The sequence below is a fragment of the Pyrgilauda ruficollis genome, unplaced genomic scaffold (genome assembly GCF_017590135.1).
Source record: "Pyrgilauda ruficollis isolate IOZ18807 unplaced genomic scaffold, ASM1759013v1 scaffold55, whole genome shotgun sequence".
NCBI lineage: Eukaryota > Metazoa > Chordata > Aves > Passeriformes > Passeridae > Pyrgilauda > Pyrgilauda ruficollis.
The window spans coordinates 4,141,657-4,163,495 of record NW_024527155.1 but is presented as its reverse complement, the minus strand read 5'-3'; the positions used below and the strand labels follow the sequence as shown (position 1 = coordinate 4,163,495).

The window sequence follows — 21,839 nt, the reverse complement described above, 5'->3', positions numbered from 1 at the left end:
AGAGCAACTGAAAGTATTCAAACCATATTTCAACACAGTGATTTAAAGTGTTCAAAGCAACAGTTACTACTCAAACATAAGAATTATTCCCACTTCTTAAGAAGTTACTCCAATGTAACGTGTTTCCTCCGTAATAATAGGCATTCTCATGCAGAAATTGGTAACAATTGGTAGCTGAAAAAGCTTGGGAAGTCCCTTTGGTGTATGCTTGCATGAACTAGGTGCCAAAGATGGAGTAAAACTAGGAAGACACAGCTTGGTGCTTGCTGAAGGGGCTCCTAATGCAGAGCTCACCATCTTGGTTTTGGGGAGAAGGTTTGTTAGGTGCACAACGTTCACAATTTTCTGTACATAGATGACATTTTGGACGATCAGGTTACATAAGTATGTTCAAAATTGTTTAAAGATTTGGGGGACCGTTGAAATCTCAGTGGGTTTCTGATTTTGCCTGGGAAGCATCCTTATTTTTCAGAAAGCTCGATGTCTCCTGGCGGTAAGTTCATAAAGCAGGTTGGGCTGGGCTTTTGGGCAAGGTCTGTCTGCTTTAACTTTAAACTCTGCCTGAGCTAGTCAGCTATCTGTAGGCAGTGGAGAGGAAGAGATGGGTAAAAGGGTGCTGGTAGAAGGATTCTTTTGACTTCAGATATTTGCTTTGGGTGAGATGAACCCCACTCCAAAATAGCCTGTTTGTCCCTGGAGTGTGAGATGATTTAGATTCCTCTGTGAAGGATGGCTACGTGCATGTAACAGGTACATACACCATGGATGTTCTGGGCTAAGGCAAGTTGAATCCCACTTATAGAAACTCAGGTACTCCAAAACACCAGTGAGCATCTGCAGAGGGATGTGTGCAGAGATAGAAATTGTGTTGTGCTACAAATCATGTTGTAGCTATCAATGCGGGGTCTGAAAACATGAAATCTGTTAAGCAAACATCCCTAGTTATATGTGGAATTCATGTGTATGTGTACATAGAAATATTTTGCAAACACAAATATTAAGGGTAGTATTGCCACTTGTGTTCTAATCCTTTTTAATATCTGTTTTTTGGACCAAAGGAAAAAAAAAAAGACACATGAGTAGGTGTGGTCATCTTGAAATTCTTTGGCCTGGATGGTTCTTGTATCCTTTGTAGTATTTTAAAGTAAAGATTATGTTCTTTATTTTTAACCTTTCTATGCCAGTAATTATTACAGAGAGCTTTAAAATGCTGATAATGCCTCCTCCCTAAGGAAAAAAAAAAATTAAAAAAAATGAAAAGGCTCTGATTTAGGGAATCCAAGCATTTTTAAATCTTTAGATTAATTTGGAATATGAATCACTTCTTCTAGGTTGATTGGATGCTTAAAATTCTTATTCTTGCTTCATCTCTTCCTGAATAGATTTAAGAAACCTCCATATATTGGGTCTCACTGAGATGGAGTTCATTTTCCAGAATCATGAGAATTGCATTTTGGTTCACCCATGAACAGAACTACAGTTCTGTTAGTAAGTGAGCCTGCAAAGTAGGGATCTCTTAGCTGTACTGTACAAGGAATATTTTTATGACTGGTGTTCAGCAGGCCTTAAGTTATTATAAAACCAGAGAAAAAAACATTTCAAAGTGATTTAAGAAAACATCTCAATATTGTCTGGCTTTGTCATTTTCATATTTGGTTGTTCTATTTTCCAGCAGTGTAAAGACTAAATTCAGCTCCTCTCATATTCCTGTTGCAGGTTAGTGAGAACTACTTTGTCATCTATTGCTTTTCCTGCTGCATACTGAAGCTTGCTATTTTACCAGAAGTTTGGGCTGGATTGGATTTTTGGTCTTTTATGCTATTTTCTCAGTATTATTATCCATCACTTTAAAGGTTTTCATGCTATTGCTTTTTCTCTGTGAGTAATGATATATATTTGTTATACAGCCAAATGTGGCTTTAAAATCTACCTAATCCTTTTCTGTCTCCCTTTCATTCCAGGCTGCCTTTTTTATCTGCTGCTGCTGCCTAATTAGTCTCGTGCCAAATATAAAATGGAAGAAACTGGCTTTCTGCATGGACACAGGAAAGAGCAGTTAGGCCAATGTATGGAGACCTCACATTTCCAGTGTTTCACTTTCCTCCAGAGTGAGGAGAGCAAAGCTCCTGAATTCTTAATTTGGTCAATATTATTTCAGAGATAGAAGTATTTGTTTTGTTTATATTTTTTATTTTGAAGAATACTTTGTTATTCTCTGTCTCTGGTAGATATAATCCTTCCAAAATGGTGTCAGATATTTGTCTTCAGTCCAGCTAGTTTCTTCTTCTCCCTGAGGTTATGCAGAGGATCAGATGGGAAAGTGCTGAACGGCATCTCAGGGACCCAGCTTGCATTGTCCATTCTGGTCTCCAACCTTCTGGAGCTGGCATGGTGCCTCTGAATCCCTCTGCCCATCAGCTGTTCTTCCTGTTGCTGTGCCAAAGACAATTTTACTTTCAAGCCTTGGATCTCTGCATGAATGCTGTTTCTAGTATAGCTAATTTGCCAGCACCCAAAAAATGTATAAGAGCAGAAATTTTCAGAAAACATCTCACAGCATTGGTTGCAGGAATTTTTCATCTCAGGACACTGGTTTGTGCTTGCCTTTCTTCCAAGGACTGACTTGATATATTCCCTCTGCTTAAGGAGCTACCTCCAGTTCAGAATTTAGATGCATCTTCTACGCATGGAGGCACATTGGTGAGGTGCCCCCAAAATGTACCTTGAACCTTATGTGTAAGGGATGTTGTTTGCCTTTCCTAATCAGAACAACTGAAATGGTGTCACTTCCCACCCAGTGGCATCCCAGATTCTGCCAGTGTTTCTCTCTTTGCCTTGTGCACTTCTAGGGAAGATTAGCTAAGAAGGCTGTGAAGGATGAATATATGGATATCTGACCGCTGAGGAGGGTGAAGGTAGAAATGTGAAGAAGCTGTGCTACAGCAAGGTTATTTTCTGACTACCTGGCCTGAATGTGTAAAAGGTGTGCTTGCACACCCATAATCTGCTCCGTGCCACCCAGGCCTGGGGTCTGTTTCACCCTGTGTATTGCTTGAAGTGCTCCTATTTTGCCAGCTTGCTATTGAAAGTTAACAGCTTTGTTTTTTTCCAACAAGAATTATGGGTTTGTAATGAAATAGTTCCGTGAATAAAAGTAATAGAGAATAGGGTAAAATTTGATCATGCAGATAAAAAAGGTAAAAGTTTTCAAGCTATGCTTTACGTCTTGCCCAGCACCTCTGTTCTGCACCAGAAGTGATGTCAAAAACTGTTTCTGTCTAAGCAAACTCGCCTTTGGTTTTAACACATATTGATGGCAGAACTCTTCCTTTGCTTAATATCAAGAAGCAATTTCCCCAGACCTCACTCAACAGTCATGTATGATTTTGAAATGATGATTGGAGAAGCAGATCCAATCCTGCCTTATAGGCACTTTCCTTTTGAGGTTGTCTGATTTGATTCTCTTCCTGACCATTTTTAATTCTTAATGGTATAATACTTGTTTTTAATTATAGCTGGCAAAGCCTGTTCTCCCACTCTTTCTTTCGTAGCCACTATTGACCATTTGCTTACTTTTTTCAGAACTCTTAGTGAAATATGACCCTCAGTGAACTCTTGCTTCAAAAGTACAGCTAAAAGAATAGAGTTGTTATTCCTATGGTCCTGGTCTCCCTAGCTATTGCTTACCTGTGGAAAAAATTAATGTATCCTATCTGGTACATGTTATTTGGTTCATTACTTTGCATAAGTTTCTTGACAGGGTGATATGACTGAAGTTCCTGATCTTTTCCTAGCCCTTAAGAAATAGGAAAAGCTGGACCACTTGGTCCTGCTTGGCAGAAGTCAGACTAATGGCTTAGCCACGTGGATGAGACTGAGGGTGCAGTTTGTGGTTTTCAGCTTGTTTGGGGTTTGTTGTGGTGTTTTTTTGAATTGTTTTTCTTTAGTATTCAATAGTTTCACTTACCATTGGAAGTTAACACCAGCCCAGCCATGCACAGCCAACCTTGGGGAAGAGCATTGTGTTTCATCAGCCCTTCTGGGAAAACGTGACTTGCCTTTGGTGCACACACCTCTCTATGGTTTGTGTTTGAAGTCTGAATCATGGGAATTTTTTTCTCTGTTTTTTTTTATTGCTTGGTTTCATCTTTTGTCACAGCTCTGTCATCTGTCTGTTTTCTTCTTTGAAAGGGGTCCTGTTAGTTCACAGAACTATATTGTATGAGGCAGAGGGCAATGGTGGCTGCAAATGGCATCGGTGTGAATGTGAGGATGTTGCCACTTTTTACTCCTTTTCTAGGTGCTCAAATGACCCAACCCTTGTTGTATCTGAGCAGCTCTAGAGTTACCCCGTTCAGACCCTCACACAGTGGTGAGTATGAGTCCCTGTAGCAATAGGCACAGACTGAGACAGACAGACAAGACAAGGCACATGACCCACAGGAGTTTTATTAGACGTGCGCTTGCACTACAGTACAGTGCAAGTAGGCACAGCTGAACCAGATACAAGTGGGTTAACTCAAATACAATAGTTGCAGCACAGAGGAAACTTGCAATCCACAAATCCTGCCCAGAAATGAGGGTTAGTTCACCCTGAACTCTCTCTGACTACAGCTATGCTATAGCTTTTATCGAGCTATGTATTTTAAAGCTCTCACAGCGTGCAGTACTACAGTGCTGTCACTGTTACAGCTGCACTGTGACACTTGGAGGGGTGCCACCGTCTGAGCCATTGTGATACATCAAGATCACAACTTGAAACTTTGCAAAATAAGGCATCCTAATATCAGCACTGCTGAGCTGCAGCTACTTTTGTTCTGTGGCGATGTTTGCGTAGCAGTGAGAAAATCTACCAGTTCAATCAGAAACTTAGCAACTCAGTCACCACTTGTTTCCTTGATTTTTCTCTTTGCATTTCTAACACTTTAGGTTATAACTGCTGGAATTGATCTCAGATTACTTGTTAAGCATGGGGGGGAAAAAAGCCCTCACTTGTTTAATATCAACAAGCAGTTTTTTTAGACTTCACTCAACAGTAATGCACATTCATATCATGTGTCTTGAAATTTGACCAAAATGCAGCCTTGCAAATTGCTAAGGGAAAATGAAAGGGGAGAAGTTCAAACTAAAGCCCATTTAAACACAAAGCTATTTTACATAAGATGTCCATGTGGAAGGTTTACACATTTCAATTCTTGGTTCTGAGCTGGAGAATTGTGTTCTGCAGAAAAGGACACCTTCAGAGATAAATCCCAGAACACTCACTTTTGTTCAGTGCAAACAGCCCTTCAGAGGAAGAGAATAGCAGTCAGAACAGAAGAAATTGTAGGTAAATGTAACCATTTGGACTATCTCTTCAACTTTTGTTATATCATAAGTATTTTTTATATGATGCCAAGGACTGACAGTCATCTATAGACTGGTCTGTGTGGTTGCCTTAAAGTTCATGCTTATAAATAGACCAGTGTTCTACAAAGGGTTGCCGTATGAAATATGTTAAGCACCAAAGCATTTCCAAAATATGCTTTTCCAACCTAGCTGTTCTTCCTTGATGAGGGAATTCCTGAGAGCCCAGTGGGGTCTCTTGTTTTAGACTTCAGCCAGCCAAGTAGGAGGAAGCACCATTTCACCTGCGTGCACCTGCTCATCCTGCTGACTGTCCTTTCTCCTGCTCTTTGATTTGCTTAGTGCTGTGAAAGCTACATGTAGGACTGGGATGCGGTTTGAGGGGGTTCTCAGATTCTTGCTTCTGTGTTCATCTGTGACTTTTCCAAGGCATGTGCTGAAGATGCCCTTCAGTTCTAGGTCTTGGATGTAATGTTGTAGGTCAGATGCATCACAGCTGTCCCCTCCTTTTCTTTGTGTCATCACTTAACATCAGTTTGAAGTGTGTGCAAATTTGAGGTGGTAATGCTTTACTACCCAGAATTCACAGGCACAAATAGCCATGGCACCACATGGTCCCAAGGGACACTTGGATGAGTTGCACTCTTCTAGATGAGCTCTGACATTCTGCCTTGCGTGGATGACCTCTTACTAAGCACTGGGTGTAAGGTATTTTCTGTATGTTCTGTTTCACACAGTACAGAGGGTCATGAGACTGCAGTCTCTGGCTCTGTGGTGAGACTGTGATTGTCTAGTTCTGGTCATACAAAGTTTAAGCACTGTGACACATTGAATGTCTGTCACTGTGAGAGGCAAGGATGTAAGTTCTGAATGAATGTCACTTTCTGCCATGTCTGATATCCTGATGGAACAGACATTAGTGCAACGGTCAGAGCTTCAGGACAAATCTCTCCATTAATTAATTTCTGTCAGGTGTTTTTGTCCTGTACTTAAGTTACCAAAATTCAAAGATTTTCTTGTCTTCTACAGGTGTAGAAAAAGGCATCTTTAATGCTTAATCCTCTCTGCACTGCAGCTGCTTCGTGTATGATATAATCCTCATGTATTGTCAGTGGACCAGTAACGTTCAGTCTTGCACAAAGTCGTGAGCCCAGGTTTTGTTCTGTGTTGAGTTGGAGATGCTTTCCTGTTGGGAAGGAATTGACAAGTTTGAGTGAAACCAAAACAAAAACCTCGTGCAGCACCTGTGAGCTTTAGACATAGTTAGTACCATTTATGTTTCCCCATGGAAACAGAAATGTGAACAGATAATCCTTGCAGTAGATTTCTGTCCTTGCTACCTACACAGAGCAAAGCAGCCATCTCCATCCTACAGGGCTTCAGCTCCACCACAAAACTACATGGGTGCATCAGCCCAAGAAATCTGTAGCTGCAAGTCTGCTGTTTTTAAATCCTAGGATATAATTTTGCTAGTTTCTTCCTTTTTTTTTTTTTTTTTTTGTTCAAAATGACCATGCATAACTGAGAAGGAAAAAATAAATTCTATCAAAAACTAGCCTGAGTGGTAACCTAAACTGTTTATTTGATGTAATGTGGAGTGATTCTTTCAAATAGATACATATTAATTTGTGCAGTGAGCCATTCAGCTCCTGCTTTGAAGTGCCCTGTGAGAACAGAACGAAATTTCTATTGTCATTGTAATTTGGCAGGATAGCACTTCCTCTAGGGGTGGGCTCAGTTATTTGCCTGATGCTAAAAACAGTGCACAGGAAAATGCCCAGCATGCTTGCATGGATCTGCTACGGCTTTTTTTGCTAAGTGACATCTTACTGTGTTTTTCTCCACTTCTCTGCATCGCTGGATATGAGGCTCCTTCTCATAGACAGTTTTCAGGCTGTGGCAGATGTGCTACATTGCCCTTGGAAATGATCATAAATATGATTCCTTCCCCTTCCCATTTTGTAACTCTTGGCTACTTAGATGCTGTGGAAACGAAACAGAAAAGATTAGATGTGCTCTGTACTGCTCTAATATTTGCTGTTTGTGGGATAGACACTGATATTGAAGCACAAACTAGAAATTAGACTTTCCCAAGTGAAATGTAAGTGCAAAGGAGATGTGTAGCCTTATTGCTGCATTTTGCAGTACTGCACATGCCTAAGCTCCTAGTAGGCATATTGTGCTCTCAATTTGATTTTGTGACTCTCTTCAGTAGGTGGTTATGGATTGTAATTGGATATTCTGACAGTTGGCCTTGAGGCCGTGACCCAGTTTGAAGTCCCTGCTGTATTACACAAGATACAAACGTAGCCAGACAGAAGGTCCTGTAACAAACCAGTGCTTCTGCTGGGAAAAATAATAGTTCACATAACATATTAGTTTAGAGATGTCCACACAGTGCAGGCTTTGTGCATTTGCTGTGATGAATTGTTTGAGGACTTTGAAAGTTGTTCTTTCCAGGTACTAGGATGAACCACAGACACACGACCCGAAGTCAGCTCACTTTTTTCTTGTGTAAAACCTCTGCTGAAGGCACTGAGTGGTTTAGGTCCACTGCCTGAGGAGAGCTACTAATGATGTAAAGGTGGAGTGAGGGCAGGTTGTTGACTGGAGACTATCTTTGAAATCAGCATGCCTTTAGCACCACGGCTTTGTATTTAATATCAAAAATGTGTGGTGTTTCTTACCTGTGTATTGTGTTAGCACGTAATGTGTCTGATTTTTATCCAGCTTACTACCTTGAAAGCCAGACACACATTTCTGAGTGTTGAACAGCAATTGGATGGGCTGCCTGGAGCACATGACAGCTTGCTCCTTGAAAATGTGGCTCCATAATAAAAGCTGAATGTGATTCTCATAGTTCTTTGCTAGTTCTGGAGGTACAGCTGTGTATTGCGGTGATGCCATCATACATTCCACATACCAGGCTTTGTCTTTAAGGAGATTTTGTACAATGCCTAGACTTCTCTTTTAACTACTAATACAGTTCCATGTTTTTCTGCAGAAAGCAATTGGTATCAATCCTGTTTCTTACAATTTAAAATTGCAGATCTTTTGCACTAATGGCAGAATTGTTGCTATTAAAAATACAAAAGTTTAGAGGGATGCTTATTGCCTTTTATTTGATGTGACACACTGAACCACCAGATGGCCTGAAAAAAACCAGGAAGACATAGTAATTTGTGTTTTGCAACTCACTGGGAAAAGTATAATTTAAATCCCCTTCTGTGTAGTGTTACATTGTTCCTTGAGAGGTTTTGAAGGTTTTCAAGTAATCAAGGGAAGGTGGCTGAGACACCTGAATTTTTTGTTGTGGTCCAGCCCTGATGCTGTTTAGAGAGTTGTGACTTGATCCGAGTTGGTCTCCTGCCTACTGTAACTTTGTCTGTAACAAAAGAGTAGAGTAGCACTAATTTAAGGTAAAAAAAGAAGTAATAATTTGAATTATTGTGGAGTTTAACTAAGAGCACAGAGCCAATATAATAGAGCTGTACTAAAACATTTTAACATTTCCCTAAAATGTGAAGCTCTGTCTTGAATAACTTGACTTCAAGATACTTGGCTTGTCTGTAAGGCTGACTTCTGTTTGTTTGCTGGTAGAAAGAATGGGAGAGGAGAAACAGAAAAGAGGAGCTCTTAAAGATTTCAGTGATAAGCCTCCAAGGCACAGGCTGGTTTAGAAGCAGATTGTTTGTAGCCTGAAGCTAGGCTGCAGTGATATTTGCAGCTTCCTTGTTTCCAGTTTTCCTTGCTTTGCCTTCAGACCAGTTGTGAAGATGTGATTTAATATAACCTGTCTTCAGCTGCATAAAACTGATATGCCAAGGCTGGGACAATCCCCTGGTCTCCCTTTATCATCACCAAAGTGAGACAGACTTGATTTTCACATCGGTGTTTGGATGAGATGAATCTCTCACTCTGCTGGAGAGATGCAGATATCTCCATTGGCTTTTGAGAAATACAGAGGATAATGATCTGTAGCTAAGTTGCTTGATTTTTTAGGTGGCTGAAGTTAAGTGCAGTGAATCTCACCCAGAGCACCTTATTTGCTAGCATTTATTCTTCCATCTGGGGAGTTCACTCAGCAATAAGGAGCGACTGTAAATTCTTATGTTTCTCTAATCTGATGCAGCTTTATTTTACCTGCAAATTCTTTTCTTACTTTTCTCCAGTTTAATGAACCTCTAGATTGCTGTTGTCTCTTCAGTTACCTTGAGAAAAGCCTGGATAATTATTGCAGACAGAAGGAGAGCAGTAGCCCCTTCTTGTGTTGTTTGACCAAAACAGATTTGCTCAGAATTTTGTTGTCCCCCTGTCTTGTATATTTAATGTTTTGGGAAAAATCCTGCATAGCCTTGCTCTAAACTTTGATTAGATTCACTGTGAATGCAACTGAAATTCTCTTGGGATTCTGCTGTGCTGCCATGTGAGTTCTTTGGGTTTGATTTGTACTTTGAGTACTTATGTTTTAAAAGAGAAGAGTAAATGCAACATTATATGTGGTTTCACTTAACCAGTAACATGGAGTAATCTTCCCTCACTTCACCAAACACAAATCCTTTGGTTTGAGAACATGCTACAGTGCTTGGTCTAAATTTTGTTAGGAGAAATGTGTAGATGTGCTAATACACATCATTCTAATGCTCTTCCATGCTGGGAAGGTCTGGCACAGACATAGAAACTGAATTTTCTTGTGAAGGCATGTAGGGCTACTGGTTCTATGTTTTTATCAGCAATAAACTGGGGAATAGAAGCAATCAGAAATAAAAGAAGAAAAGAAAAAAAAATAAAAGGTAGGGGGACATGGGAAAAGGAAAAAAACATTAAATTATGCCCTTTGTCCAGAGGCTAGCCATTAGTTCTTCTTAGGGTCTGCCTTTAACTCTGCAGATATTCCTTTTATGTAATTTTTGAAATATTTGCTTTATTACCTTCAATCTTCACTGACTTTGACATCTGTGCCAGTGATTCACATCACTTGTTCCCTCCTGGACAATTTCACCATTTCGCTCATTTTGCCCAGCCCTCCTCCAAGTTTTGTTAACATATTACTGTCCAAAAAACAGACTTGGTGTGTTTTCTGTAAACTCTGCTTTCTCTGGCACAAGTTAAGCATTTGGCTATTTCTATCTACAAACCTTTCACTGAATCTTCTACAGGCAGATGTGGTACAGTTAACACCTTCCATTTGCACAGCAAAAATTCTCTGCCTTTTGGCTTTCCTGGTTCTGACTTGATGGTGATGAGAAATATTTTTGTGGCCTGTCATTCCATATCTGTCAGCTGCCCTTTCATCTCTTCAGATTTCTGCCAGCTCTCCATGGATGGACAAGGAATTTTTGTGTAAGACCATTCATAAATCCTACTTTCTATTTTTCTTTTGCCAGTTTTCCCTCTTGTCCCATTTCAGTAACTGTAGAGATCACTGAAATCATGTAGAAAAATCTATTTTGGTGGCCTTTTGACATGCTTGAAGTAAAGTATGGAAAAGACTCCACAATCATTGTTTTAGGAATGATGTTCTTGTCTGGGGGGTTCCTAGCTTGTAAATTTTTCTATTATGTTTTTTCAAAAGATGTTTCACTGGATATGTTTATCAATTTGAGAAGTTAATGTCCCAATACACTGTTTCTTTGGCTATTTATTATACCAATAATGTTCCACTGAGCAGTTTGTAATACAAAGTGACCAGAAAATTTCTGGTTTCCTCTCTCTTGTCCTGGTGGGACAGGATGAAAAAAGAAACAAGAAACCCTTTAAACAGACGTAGAGTCTTCATAGAAGCATGTAAATTGTTGTAGTAATTGCTGGTGTCTAGTTACAAAAGTGATCTAATTAAAGTTAAGACATGTTGCATTCTCTTTTCATTACATTTGTAAGCTTGGCTCATTCTGCAGGGCTCACATATTAACTGTGCCAAAAGATGTCTTTTCTTAGGTGCAGCTTCCTGGAATGATTAGTCTGAGATGTTTCTCCAGTATGGGCTTGAGGTGTCTTTTTTTCCTGCTTTTTGATATTTAGAGAAACATTTTTACCTGGAACCTTACCAAAAAGCAAAATTCCATTAACCTGTAGGACACTCTGTTGATATTTAAATGGAATATGTTGCCTACTCAGATTTTGGCACCTTTTGGCAGCACACGTGAGTGCATTTGGGGTGTAGGTTGGGCTGTCATTATTGCACGTGCACAATCATGAGAACTTCTGGTGCCTCCTGAGATACGAGGGACAGAACTTGTGTATCAGGTGAGATGTACCTTGGCTACTGTGATGTTCTGGTGGTGCTTTGTTTGTTCCATTGCCTTAAAGATTGTCAGGAAAATGAAATGTCATTGCTTAGTTACATCTGGCTTCAGTAATGTTTACACTTTGTTGCAGAAGAGGGGAATGTCAACGTACTAATAATGTGAAAGAGAGCAGAGGACAGTGAAATGTTACAGGATTTGCTAGGAAAATGGCCCTGCTAGCTTTGCAATAATTTGCTTTTGAATTTTGAAAAGTAAAATCGTGACTGGGATTAGAGTTTGTGAATTTTGGCATTTTTCTTCTCATTATTTGGTATCCAGAATGCTACTTCCTGCAGTTATTACCTGCTGCTTTTCAAAAATAACAATGGCATCACAAATGTGATTATATGGCAGGATGGCTTTTTTTTTAGTACAGAAAGTCACAGACACAGTCTCTGGCAGCCAAATAAAGAATAGAAAATAGGGAAGAAATAGCACTTGTAGCTCAGAATTAAGAGGTTTCAGTGGGTTTTTTATTATGCCAGCCATTTATAGAACAAAATTTGTATGTTGTGCTTCAATAAAGAGTACTATGGGGTAACAATAATACATGAATTGTTATTCGGGATATGAAAGAGTACGTATTACAAAAATAAATAGTAATAAGGGAAAATCAGAATAATAAAAACAGTGAAAGGATGTCAAAGCAAGCAGAAGAGGTAGGATAATTAAGAGAAGGGCAAGCTGTTGAAGACTTGTATTTAAAGGGAGAAGGTGACATGTGAACTTGAAGCTAGGAATGAAATGCAGTGTGGCTAAACTGTGGCTCTGTGTTCCCCAATCCTGCAGATCATGCTGTGAATGAATAAAGCCACTGCTCTTGATTTATCATACTTCTGCTTACTAGGGGAAACTTGAAAGAGATTCTACATCCTTTCAGGGAAGGCTCTTAAAATGCAGAGAGATTTCTGTGGGCTCCGCATAAATACAGAACTATGTATTTACGGAGTGATTTTCAAGTGTCTCTGTTATTTTGATCTCTCTTCTGTTGCTAACAATATGGAACAGGATGGAGAATCAGTCATTTGGGTTTATTTACATTTTCTAGAAAACCAGAATATTTTTCCCACCTTAGCAGAATTTCTTAGAACCTAAACAGAAAATTACTTGACAAATCTACTCCTCAAAACTAACCAAAGCTGTTTTGTTTCTGGGGTGTTTATTCTGTATTTTCTGCCCTCTCTTTCAGGTGGCCAGTGCTTCTCTTGGGGATGGAATGAACATGGGATGTGTGGTGATGGCACGGAAGCAAACGTTCATGTCCCAAAGCCAGTAAAAGCTCTTGGCTGTGCAAAACAGATCTTAATTGGATGTGGGGCAGGACACTCCATGGCCCTCTGTCAAACTCCTCACTAGACCCGGCACACCTGGAATCATAACGTCATGGACGGGGATGGACACCTTTGGATTGTGTAGCTTAAAGGCACTACAGGGGAGCTGCCCATGATTAGCACAGTAGTTGGAAACTGCAGATATTTTTCCTAAATCCCAAAGGAACGACTATGCATAAAAAGCTGTAATATTTTAAAAATTGTTTCCTGGGTTCTTACCACAGGAATTGACTTTCTTACCCATGGATAGAATTACAGACATTCTGCCTTGATGCAATACAACTGAAGACAAATTTACATTTTCTTGTTCTTCTGAGAAGTCTTTGAGGAAGAAACTGACTGCTTAATGGCTTACTGGTGTATAAATTCAGCCTGAAGAAACGGTCTGAGAAAGGTGGTTTTTGTTATTGTATCTTTACATCATGAAATGTTACACCTGCCAACTTCTGCTGCGGTTGTGAGCTCCCAGCAGCTCAGAAAATTGTCACAGAGAAATGCCAGTGAAAGTGACTAGATGCATACACACTTTTTAAGAAGATTAGGATTAAAATAAAAGGAGCAATATAATGTAGAAGGCTTGGAAAAGGGGAAAATGAGGCCCTTTTGAACTAGCTTTGTCTTCATTAAACTGTGAAAGGAGCAGTATTTTTCATCGATTATGTTCTCTGCCAGACATCAGTTTTTTATAGATTTACAGGGCTGCAGACCTGTATAAGTTATCATTAACTTGCAAAGAAAACCTGAAGTTTCTGAAGCTACTGCTTAGGGAAGGAAAACTTCTAAGAGCTTTTCGAAACAATCAAAAGGTTCCTATCAAAGGGCATAAGTCAGTCATAGCTGCTGAGGACAGCTTGATCCAAAGTAGCTCCTGTGTTTCCATCTGCCTTGGAATAGGAAGACATCAAAATCTAACCAGAAAGATTTTACAAGTTCTCCAGCCTAAAAGGTAGACCAGAATGCTCCTGATAATTTCAGGTTAGTTCTCACTTCTGTTTTCAGCCCAGCTGAGCAGCCCAACTGAGTTGCTGTTCACAGCATGCCCACAGCACTGGTTCCAGGTGGGGGTTTGACAGAGAACATAGGCCTAGCACTTGTTCTGGTAGGAGAAAGGAAAAAGTGTAAAATGAGATGTGTTTGCCTATTAGTAGCAAAATTTTGGAAGCTATTTATAAAACTCTTTTTTCCACACAAATACTGTGGATGCCATTAAACTGGATGTTTATCACCCACAATACTTATATTTGCTGTGGTATTTAATGGATTTCAAGTTCTAAATATAGAGAATTCTACTGTGTAGTAAATGCACCTTTTAATGAGACCTACTGTTGCTAAACAGTGGTTTAATTTTTAAGGCAAGGTTGCCAAGGAGGAAGCCTTACAGAATTACGAAATGCTCAGAGAAAGGCTCTTAGGAAATAGGACAGGAAGACCTTCTAATGATGTATCAGCTTACACATGAAGGGGAAATTAAGGTGATAACATGGACTGCATGGGGTTTTTCACCCTTGGTTTTACAGCTGTTATAGTTCTTGCCTTCACTTTCAAGAATATTTTATTTTTCTATTCAACAGATGAGAAACTTGAGCAGACTATGAAGCCGATTTTAACTATTACAGATACCAAAAGAATAATCAAATGGGTCCTCTGCAAAATATGTAGAATTAAGATTTCTACTGCAAAATATTTTTTTTTTAATCCGTGAGTTATTTGTGGTTCTTCATGGCAATATACTGTTCCAGGCTGTGACCTCTTGCACTTTTAATTATCTGAGTTGATACTTATTGACTGTTCTCAATCCCACTTTCTGGATACCAAAGCTTCTCTATTACATGCACGGAACAGTTCCTCGTGCTTTCTTTGACAGTCTGTCTGAAGTTTCTATTTGTGATTTCTGCAAAATCTGTGTACCAAATAAACATGTTCTCTTGCTTCAGTAATCATCTCCTCTAAATAAGTCTGTTCCTTGATTAATCACAGCCATTATGTGCCTTACATGAGGTTTACTGGACTGGACATGTTGTAACTGTGTGTGCTCTACCTGTGGCTCATTGCAGAGGAGACCAACGAATTATGTAACAAATAAATGTGAATTGGTATTTGAGATTGTTTTCAATTTTTCATGCCTGTAATGTGAACACACTTTTGGAACACAAAGAATGATTTGGGGTGATAAGGTGAAGAAAGAAAGGAGTATGTCAGTTTGTTCCTGGTCCTGATCTGGTGTTTCATATCTGCATCTGATCTTCATCTTTGAAAGGCAAGAACTGCGTTTTTCTCTCCTTTGTTGTGCCTATATAGCTTGAAGATTTTGGGAAGTAATGACTTTTCTTGACGTAGTGAGTGCTTTGTCATCAGTCAGGGCTTCTAGGTGCTGCTGTAGTACAGAGAGTGAATAGAATTCATTGTAGGAGGTACATGGCTGAATGTCAAAACCAAGTTGCTGCTCATTCTTTCAGAAGTGAATGCCCTGTTTTGTATGTCAGTGGCTTTGTTTGCAGAATAAAGCACTGTACAAAATCAGCTATGGCTTTATCTGTGAGGAAGGGAACACACAGTGAAAAGTTCCTAATCAAGTGGAAGAAGACAACTTTCTGTGCTGATGTTAAGAGTTTATGACTGTTGCCTGTTGATAATCCTCATGGAGAAGGTCAGTCTCTGCAAGGCAAAATGCAGACCCAGTGTGCTGTGGTTCATAGAGTTCTTTTACAGGTCTTCTGTGATAAATGAAGCAAGAAGCCTGTTACATAAGCATTTGCATTCAGGTTCAATTGGAAATAAACTGACAAAGTTTATAATATATATTTTTACAAAAAAACACTGGAACAAGTTAAGGAAGTGTCTGTGCAGCTGCTCTTCCCTCCTGTTTTCTGAAGATAAGTAAACCAGCCAGTGAGCTGACATTCATGAGGGAGAACAAGTTGTGAACTGTTGACCTTCAGTCCAGAGAACTTTCAGGCCTTCGGGTGGAGGGGGAGAAGGAGAACAAAGCTGTTGTGTGCCTTTCTGTTATTTGAAGTCCTGAGAGACCTGCAGATGTTACTCATGCAATCTCCATGTGCACCTGCGCAAGATGCTCCTCTTCCATTTCAAAGAACATTTGTGGGATGATGTGTGTATTGTGTCAGAAGTTTCTGTCCCTTGGGGGATTTGTTTGGGCCACGTGGTGGTCACTGATGTTATTTGACTTGGTGTGGCATTCTGAATTACTTGATGCTTTTGTGCTCAGTGTGCCAGGCTCTGTATTTGAAGTGTGCTCATTTGAAAGATGGAAGATGTTTTGCCCAGTCACCACTCCTTGTACAACACTGACTTCTCTGTCTGCATGTGAGCAGTCCTTTTGTTGTCTGACTAGTCTTGCCATCTGCAATCACCACAAAGGTCACTTCTAAATGAGTGACAAGAGCTTTTGCTCAGCTGCATGTTTTGAGCACGGAAAATTGTGGGGAGGGTGGGAGAAAGTAATTTGATTGTGCTTTTTATGGCATGTGTTGAGTCGTGAGACTTAGAGATGAGGATGGACAACTGATCAAGGAGATCAGTTTGAATGTACAAGAGAAAGGTGACCATGGAAAAATATTTAAATGGATGGCAATAGAGAGCCTGATACAGTCAGCTAGAACATAGGGAAAAGGAGGGGGAGGACAGAGCCAAGATACAGCTCCTGAGGACTGAATAATCTCACAGCATAACAGCATTCCAGCCTGCCGTTGTGGTGGGAGTGAGACGAGAGACAAACTATTCTGTTTCGTGGATGTTATTGTTCTCCCTCTTCCACTGTTTATTTATAATGTGAGTTGTTGACCTGCAGTGTTTGGGTTTTTTCTCATCCACAGCACATCTTGAATTCCAGTTCTCCTCAGCAAAAACTGCAACATCCGTCTTCACCTTGCAGCCTCAGAAATATTTTGATCAGGTCACACAGCACATCCAGCATTTAACCGAATACTTACTAATTTTTCCATTTGATTCCATGAATTCTGGATCCAATTTAAACAAGACTTAAGTAATTTTGGGACTTCCAGTTCCTTTTTCCCTGTTAGAGATCAAGATGATGACAGATCTTGGTCACTCTGAGCAATTTTGGATATTTTTAGGGTGCATGGTAAGTCTTGGGCTTATTCTTTTAGCTAGGTATTTTCTTGAAAAGGACTCCAGAATTTTTTAACAGTATTTGAGTCCTGCTTATGCTATTTGCTACTAGCTGAGAATTCCAAAGGCTTGGAATGGATACAGCCTGGGGTTGAGAATCATCTTGTGTGGTTTTGATTGTGGTTCAAAATGTGCACAGTAGAAAAGTGGCACTTACATGGAATTTGCTGACAGCTCCAGCTGACACAAAAATAATTGGCCACTTTAACATTTTACATATGAGTATCTTGATACATGTGCAAAAAAGAGGTAGTACTTGCTTTGTTCTTTTGCTTTAGCTTTTGTGCTGTTCTTATTTCCCAGTAATTGCTGATCTTGCATGTTTTGCTCTATGTTAGCAAGAATAATAGCCTTGAATTTAAATGCTTTGCTTTTATGGAAATGGCCTTCTACTGGGTGAACATAACTGAAGATGTAGGTCTGTATCATATGTGCCTTTGAAGTTAATTTGGAGGAACTGCATGTGTAGAGCCCTTGTTGTTTTGTAACCCATTTAGATGTTAAAGGACTGAAGTCAGGCACAGTCTTGAGCTATTTGCACATTTCATTCAGGTTCATCAGTCAGTTGTCTCAGCATTCACCTGCTTTTAATGCAGCAGCAGTTTTTACTCATCAGTGCCTCTGTAAAACATTGAAATAGAGTATGTGACTGAAAATATTCAGCAGTGAAAATAGTCTCTGTATTTGAATCATGGCCTGGATGAACCACGTGTTTCCTTGTGGGAGAGTGAGGAAGCATAAATTTAGACTATTGGGAGAACACATTCTTCAGCTTGATTGGAAACAAGAACAACAAAGTAGTTATTCCTGAATAAAAGCTGGCTGAAAGAGGAGAAAATTCAGGGGTGACATTTATTTTGCAAAATTTTCTCTGGCATTTTTGTTTTGTGACATGTTGGATTTTATCTCATTTCCAGATGTACCTTTGCAGGCTGGTAGGGGGTGGAGTGTAAGTCCAATTTCTGTGTTGGTTAGCCTCTCTCTGAGCTCATTTCCAACTTCCTCATCTGTTTCCAGGCTGCTTTGCCTGTAGACCAGCCAATTATCTAGACACTATGCAGTCTTGGGGAGGAGTTCTGTCTTCAGGTTTTGGGGTTGAGAGTTGTAAGTGGAGTTTCAGAATTTCAATTCAATATTGTTCCAGTACTCCCTGGTCACCAGAGTTCTTTTAAGTGTATGTGAACACTTTGCTAGCAGACTGCACTTTTACTTTTTTTTTTTGATTTAGAAGTGAGGTCAGGAATTGGGAGATTTTTAATGTTCTGACATGACTTTAGTTTTTGGCTGCAAATGTCAAGTGAGTTTAGCTTTTGTTTTGTTTTTACTGATTTGAATGCATGAAGACATGTGGTACCTAAATTAGGGCAGCAGAGGAGTTGCCAATCAGTAATGAAAATGCTCTGTCATTTTACCTGTGTGGGTGCTTAATCATTTTCCATAATAATCCTCTGCTTTAAAGTACAAAAGAAAAGGGATTCCTACAGGGGCATTGTGTTCTTCTGCAGACAGGGAAATATGGCATCTTTCAAATAGTGAAGAGATGCTTCTCTCCTCTGGTGCCTTAATTCTGAGTGGATTATAATAACTATTCCTTCTTAAATATGGCTTTTCCTCTTTTGACATCAGAACACTTAAAAAAGAGCATAATGTCACAGAAACAGAAGCTGACGCACAAAAAATTAAATTGGCCCAACCAAGGTAACTCAACATGTCCACAGAGGAGTCAAGAACAAAATTCCCATTTCCTGAGTCCCAGGCCAAGACTCTGCCTTGTAGGCTTGTGGCTCTTGATGATTATTTTGAGTTAATCTCACTGCCATTCTTTCCCTCTCTCCTTGCTCTTCTTTCCCCCTCACTGCTGATTGCTGTTTCCACCGCTCCTGCTTGCATAACCCATTTTCCAAACTCATCCTGAGTCCTTCTCGTTTCCCACCTCCTGAGCTAGTGCCTTTCCTCCGGTCACCCACTTGCACTGATGCCACCCCAGCAAAGCGTGGCCCCTACTGAGCTGCTTTCCCTGGTCTTAAGCCTTGTCTGCTGTTGTGCTGCTGTGACTCACAGTCAGCAGCCTCTGCACAGGCTGTGTCATCCCTGCTAAGCCCTTTGAGTCCAGAGGCACTGCAGGTACCTCAGAGTGACAGCTGAGCTAACACAAATGTAACATTTTGCCTTTTGCTGCCCAAGAATTTCTAGCTTGGGCAGCAGGAAAAAAGAGGGAAGCCTTGGAGCATGCACTTTTAATATTTGGTGCCTGGAGATGTTTGGACCTATGCACTTGCATGAATTTTTTTAAATGTTTAAGTGAATGCTGAAAGTTGAAAACTTGGCTTTGCCAGGCTGAGACAGGGAAGATATCTTGTTATATAGCATTTGCCATGAAGAAAGTCGAGAGATGCAGTTCTGGACCTGGTTTTGAACATTCTGTTGAATTTGAATTCAAATATTGTTCTTGATTGCAAATGAACATTTTTATTTCCCTAGGAGAAAAATTGGGCACTTATAGTCCTAGATGAATGCAAAGGCGTTGGGAGTCCTGAACAGACAGGTATTTTATGCCCAAACTCAAGTAAGTGAGTGACTTAAAAATAACCTACATAATTTAAGCGTGTTTTCATGAAGTGAAGGTAGTTTGCGTGTGAGCTCAGAGGCAAAGTTCCTTCCAGGATTTATATGGAAAGTAGAAAAGTAGGCTGCTTTGTTTTGAAACTATGAAAGGGATATGCGAACTGGCAGGGTAGTATCTTCAGGATATCCTTTTTGTAAGCAGGTCTGTGCTCAGTTCTTTTTTGAATGCTCTTGCCTTAGCCCTGCTTGCTCTCTTCTGTATTTCAGTCGGCTCATTTGTCCTAGCAGACATTTGTTTCAGTGATGTATTTTCTTTTTGGCCCTGAAACTTTAAGGAGAGAGGAGGCAATTTACATGAAAAATCACTTTATCCAGATTAATGACTGCTGCACTTGACTCTTATCACAGCGGTTTTAGCTAGGGTGTTTTTTTTTTTTTTTTTTTTTTTTTTTTTTTTTTTTTTGTTATCACAGCGGTTTTAGCTAGGGTGGTGGTTTTTTTTTTTTTTTTTTTTTTTTTTTTTTTTTTTTTTTTTTGGTGGAGTGAGAAAGCAGAAACCTCAGAATTTTCTTCTGTCTAAAATTGCAGTTGTGGAGACACATCAGGTGGGTCCAGAAAAAATGAGTACCTTCATGTGGTCAGAGGAAAAGCTATATATGTAGAAGGTGTGGTTGAGCTTTATAGGTTAGCAAGTAATAAGCTGCTAATTAATTGCCAGTGGGTTCAGATGAAGGGCCAGCACTGGGTCTTAGAGCTGAGAACTCACTGCTGAAAGCTGAGTTTACAGAGGAGGAAACACAGATGTTCCTTTACAGCAGGAAACATGCAGAGTATAATTGAACTGCAAAACCAACCTCTGCTCTTACTTGCAATAGTATGAACTCAGAAGTAGCTGGTGGCATTACTGGAGCCTGAAGTCAGAATCTACCCACATGGATAGTTTTAATGCTTTAATAAAGACATGCACCTCCTGTAGCGAGAGGGGGCAAGCTTGAAGGAATTAATGTTTTAATCATAATACCCATGCAAAAGCTCCTTAACTGCAAGGCAGCTGGGATGATGTGGTAAATTTCCCTTAGGATTCAATGCAACAGCTTCTGAGATTTTCCACTTCTCTTGTTTCCCTCTCACCCTGTGTTGTCAGAGCTGCCACTGTTGTGCAAGGGGAACTCTGGGGTCAAACAGATCTTAAGCTTTAGAGCATCTCTTGAAGGGCAGTGGATGGTTCTGTTTCTGAAGGTTTATAGAAGTCACCCAGAAGACATGGTTACCTCAAATCAGAATGAGCAGAGGGGAACCTAAATGAAAACAAGAGTGGGGAGTGTAAAATGTAGCACAGCATGACAGTTGTACCCAGCCTGTTCTCTAAGGCTCAGATAGATGCAAAGTGCAGTGGAAGGTGAAGACCGACATGGGCTTTACAGGGCTGAATTGCTGGTATTCCTTATAGTAATGGAGAATTAGCACTGGGCCCTTGAGTTAGTGTTAAATAAAAAATGGGACAGATAAATCTATTTCTGGATTCTTAATACATTATAAGAGGAAAAGTTGTTCATTAAGCAAATCCTGGATGAATCTGGATCTTACCTCTGGAGGTAAGAAATTTATCTTCTGAGAATGACGGCATAGAAACAGTGTGAGAAAAATAGTTCTTGGGAGAAACTAAAGCAGAAATCAAGTACATAATGCTCTATCAAGGGCTACAAAGGATCTCTCTAATTACGTACAGCCTTTCCTCTATTCCTAAAACACAGTTTGAGGTCTTCCTTGTGTTTCTTTTGGAGTAGAGTTTTGTGACGACAAGGTCCAGCTGCAGTTGGGTTTTTTTTGTGTATAATTTAGCACTTACCAGAGCCAGGAGTGTTTCTTCTGGGTTTTTTTTTTTTTTTTTGGGTTTAATCTCTACTTCCTCCAGATCGTAGGGATACTATTCCTTTACATTTCCATTCCCATCAGTAGTTGCAGATGCTGTAAGTTGCCTAGAAGATTGACAGCTCTTTTGAAGTTCCTCACATGAGAATAAAGGTGTGTATCCTTCCTTTATAGAAGTACTTTACCAAAAATGCTCAGGCAACTAGAATGCTCTTGGCACATAGTCCATAATTGTCATTTGTAGCATTGAAAATTGAACTTAATCCCATTGTGTTTCTCAGATCTTACT

General features: G+C 39.8%; 2 protein-coding genes across 4 annotated transcripts in view; one reads left to right on the top strand and one right to left on the bottom strand.

The window, feature by feature from the left end:
• Nucleotides 1-15,060, top strand: part of SERGEF (secretion regulating guanine nucleotide exchange factor) — a 141,513-nt gene extending 126,453 nt beyond the window's left edge. For 2 of the 3 annotated variants that reach the window (XM_041481192.1, XM_041481191.1), the window contains one exon: nucleotides 12,823-15,060. In XM_041481192.1, coding sequence (XP_041337126.1) covers nucleotides 12,823-12,989 — 167 coding nt within the window. In that variant the 3' untranslated portion in view covers nucleotides 12,990-15,060. Of the gene's footprint in view, nucleotides 1-1,672; nucleotides 1,717-1,961; nucleotides 2,067-12,822 lie in introns of all 3 variants that reach the window. The other variant, XR_005956275.1, reaches the window with a different exon arrangement.
• Nucleotides 6,351-21,839, bottom strand: part of KCNC1 (potassium voltage-gated channel subfamily C member 1) — a 121,446-nt gene continuing 105,957 nt past the window's right edge. Inside the window, exon 4 of the mRNA XM_041481185.1 lies at nucleotides 6,351-6,532. Coding sequence (XP_041337119.1) covers nucleotides 6,351-6,532 — 182 coding nt within the window. The remainder of the gene's footprint in view (nucleotides 6,533-21,839) is intronic.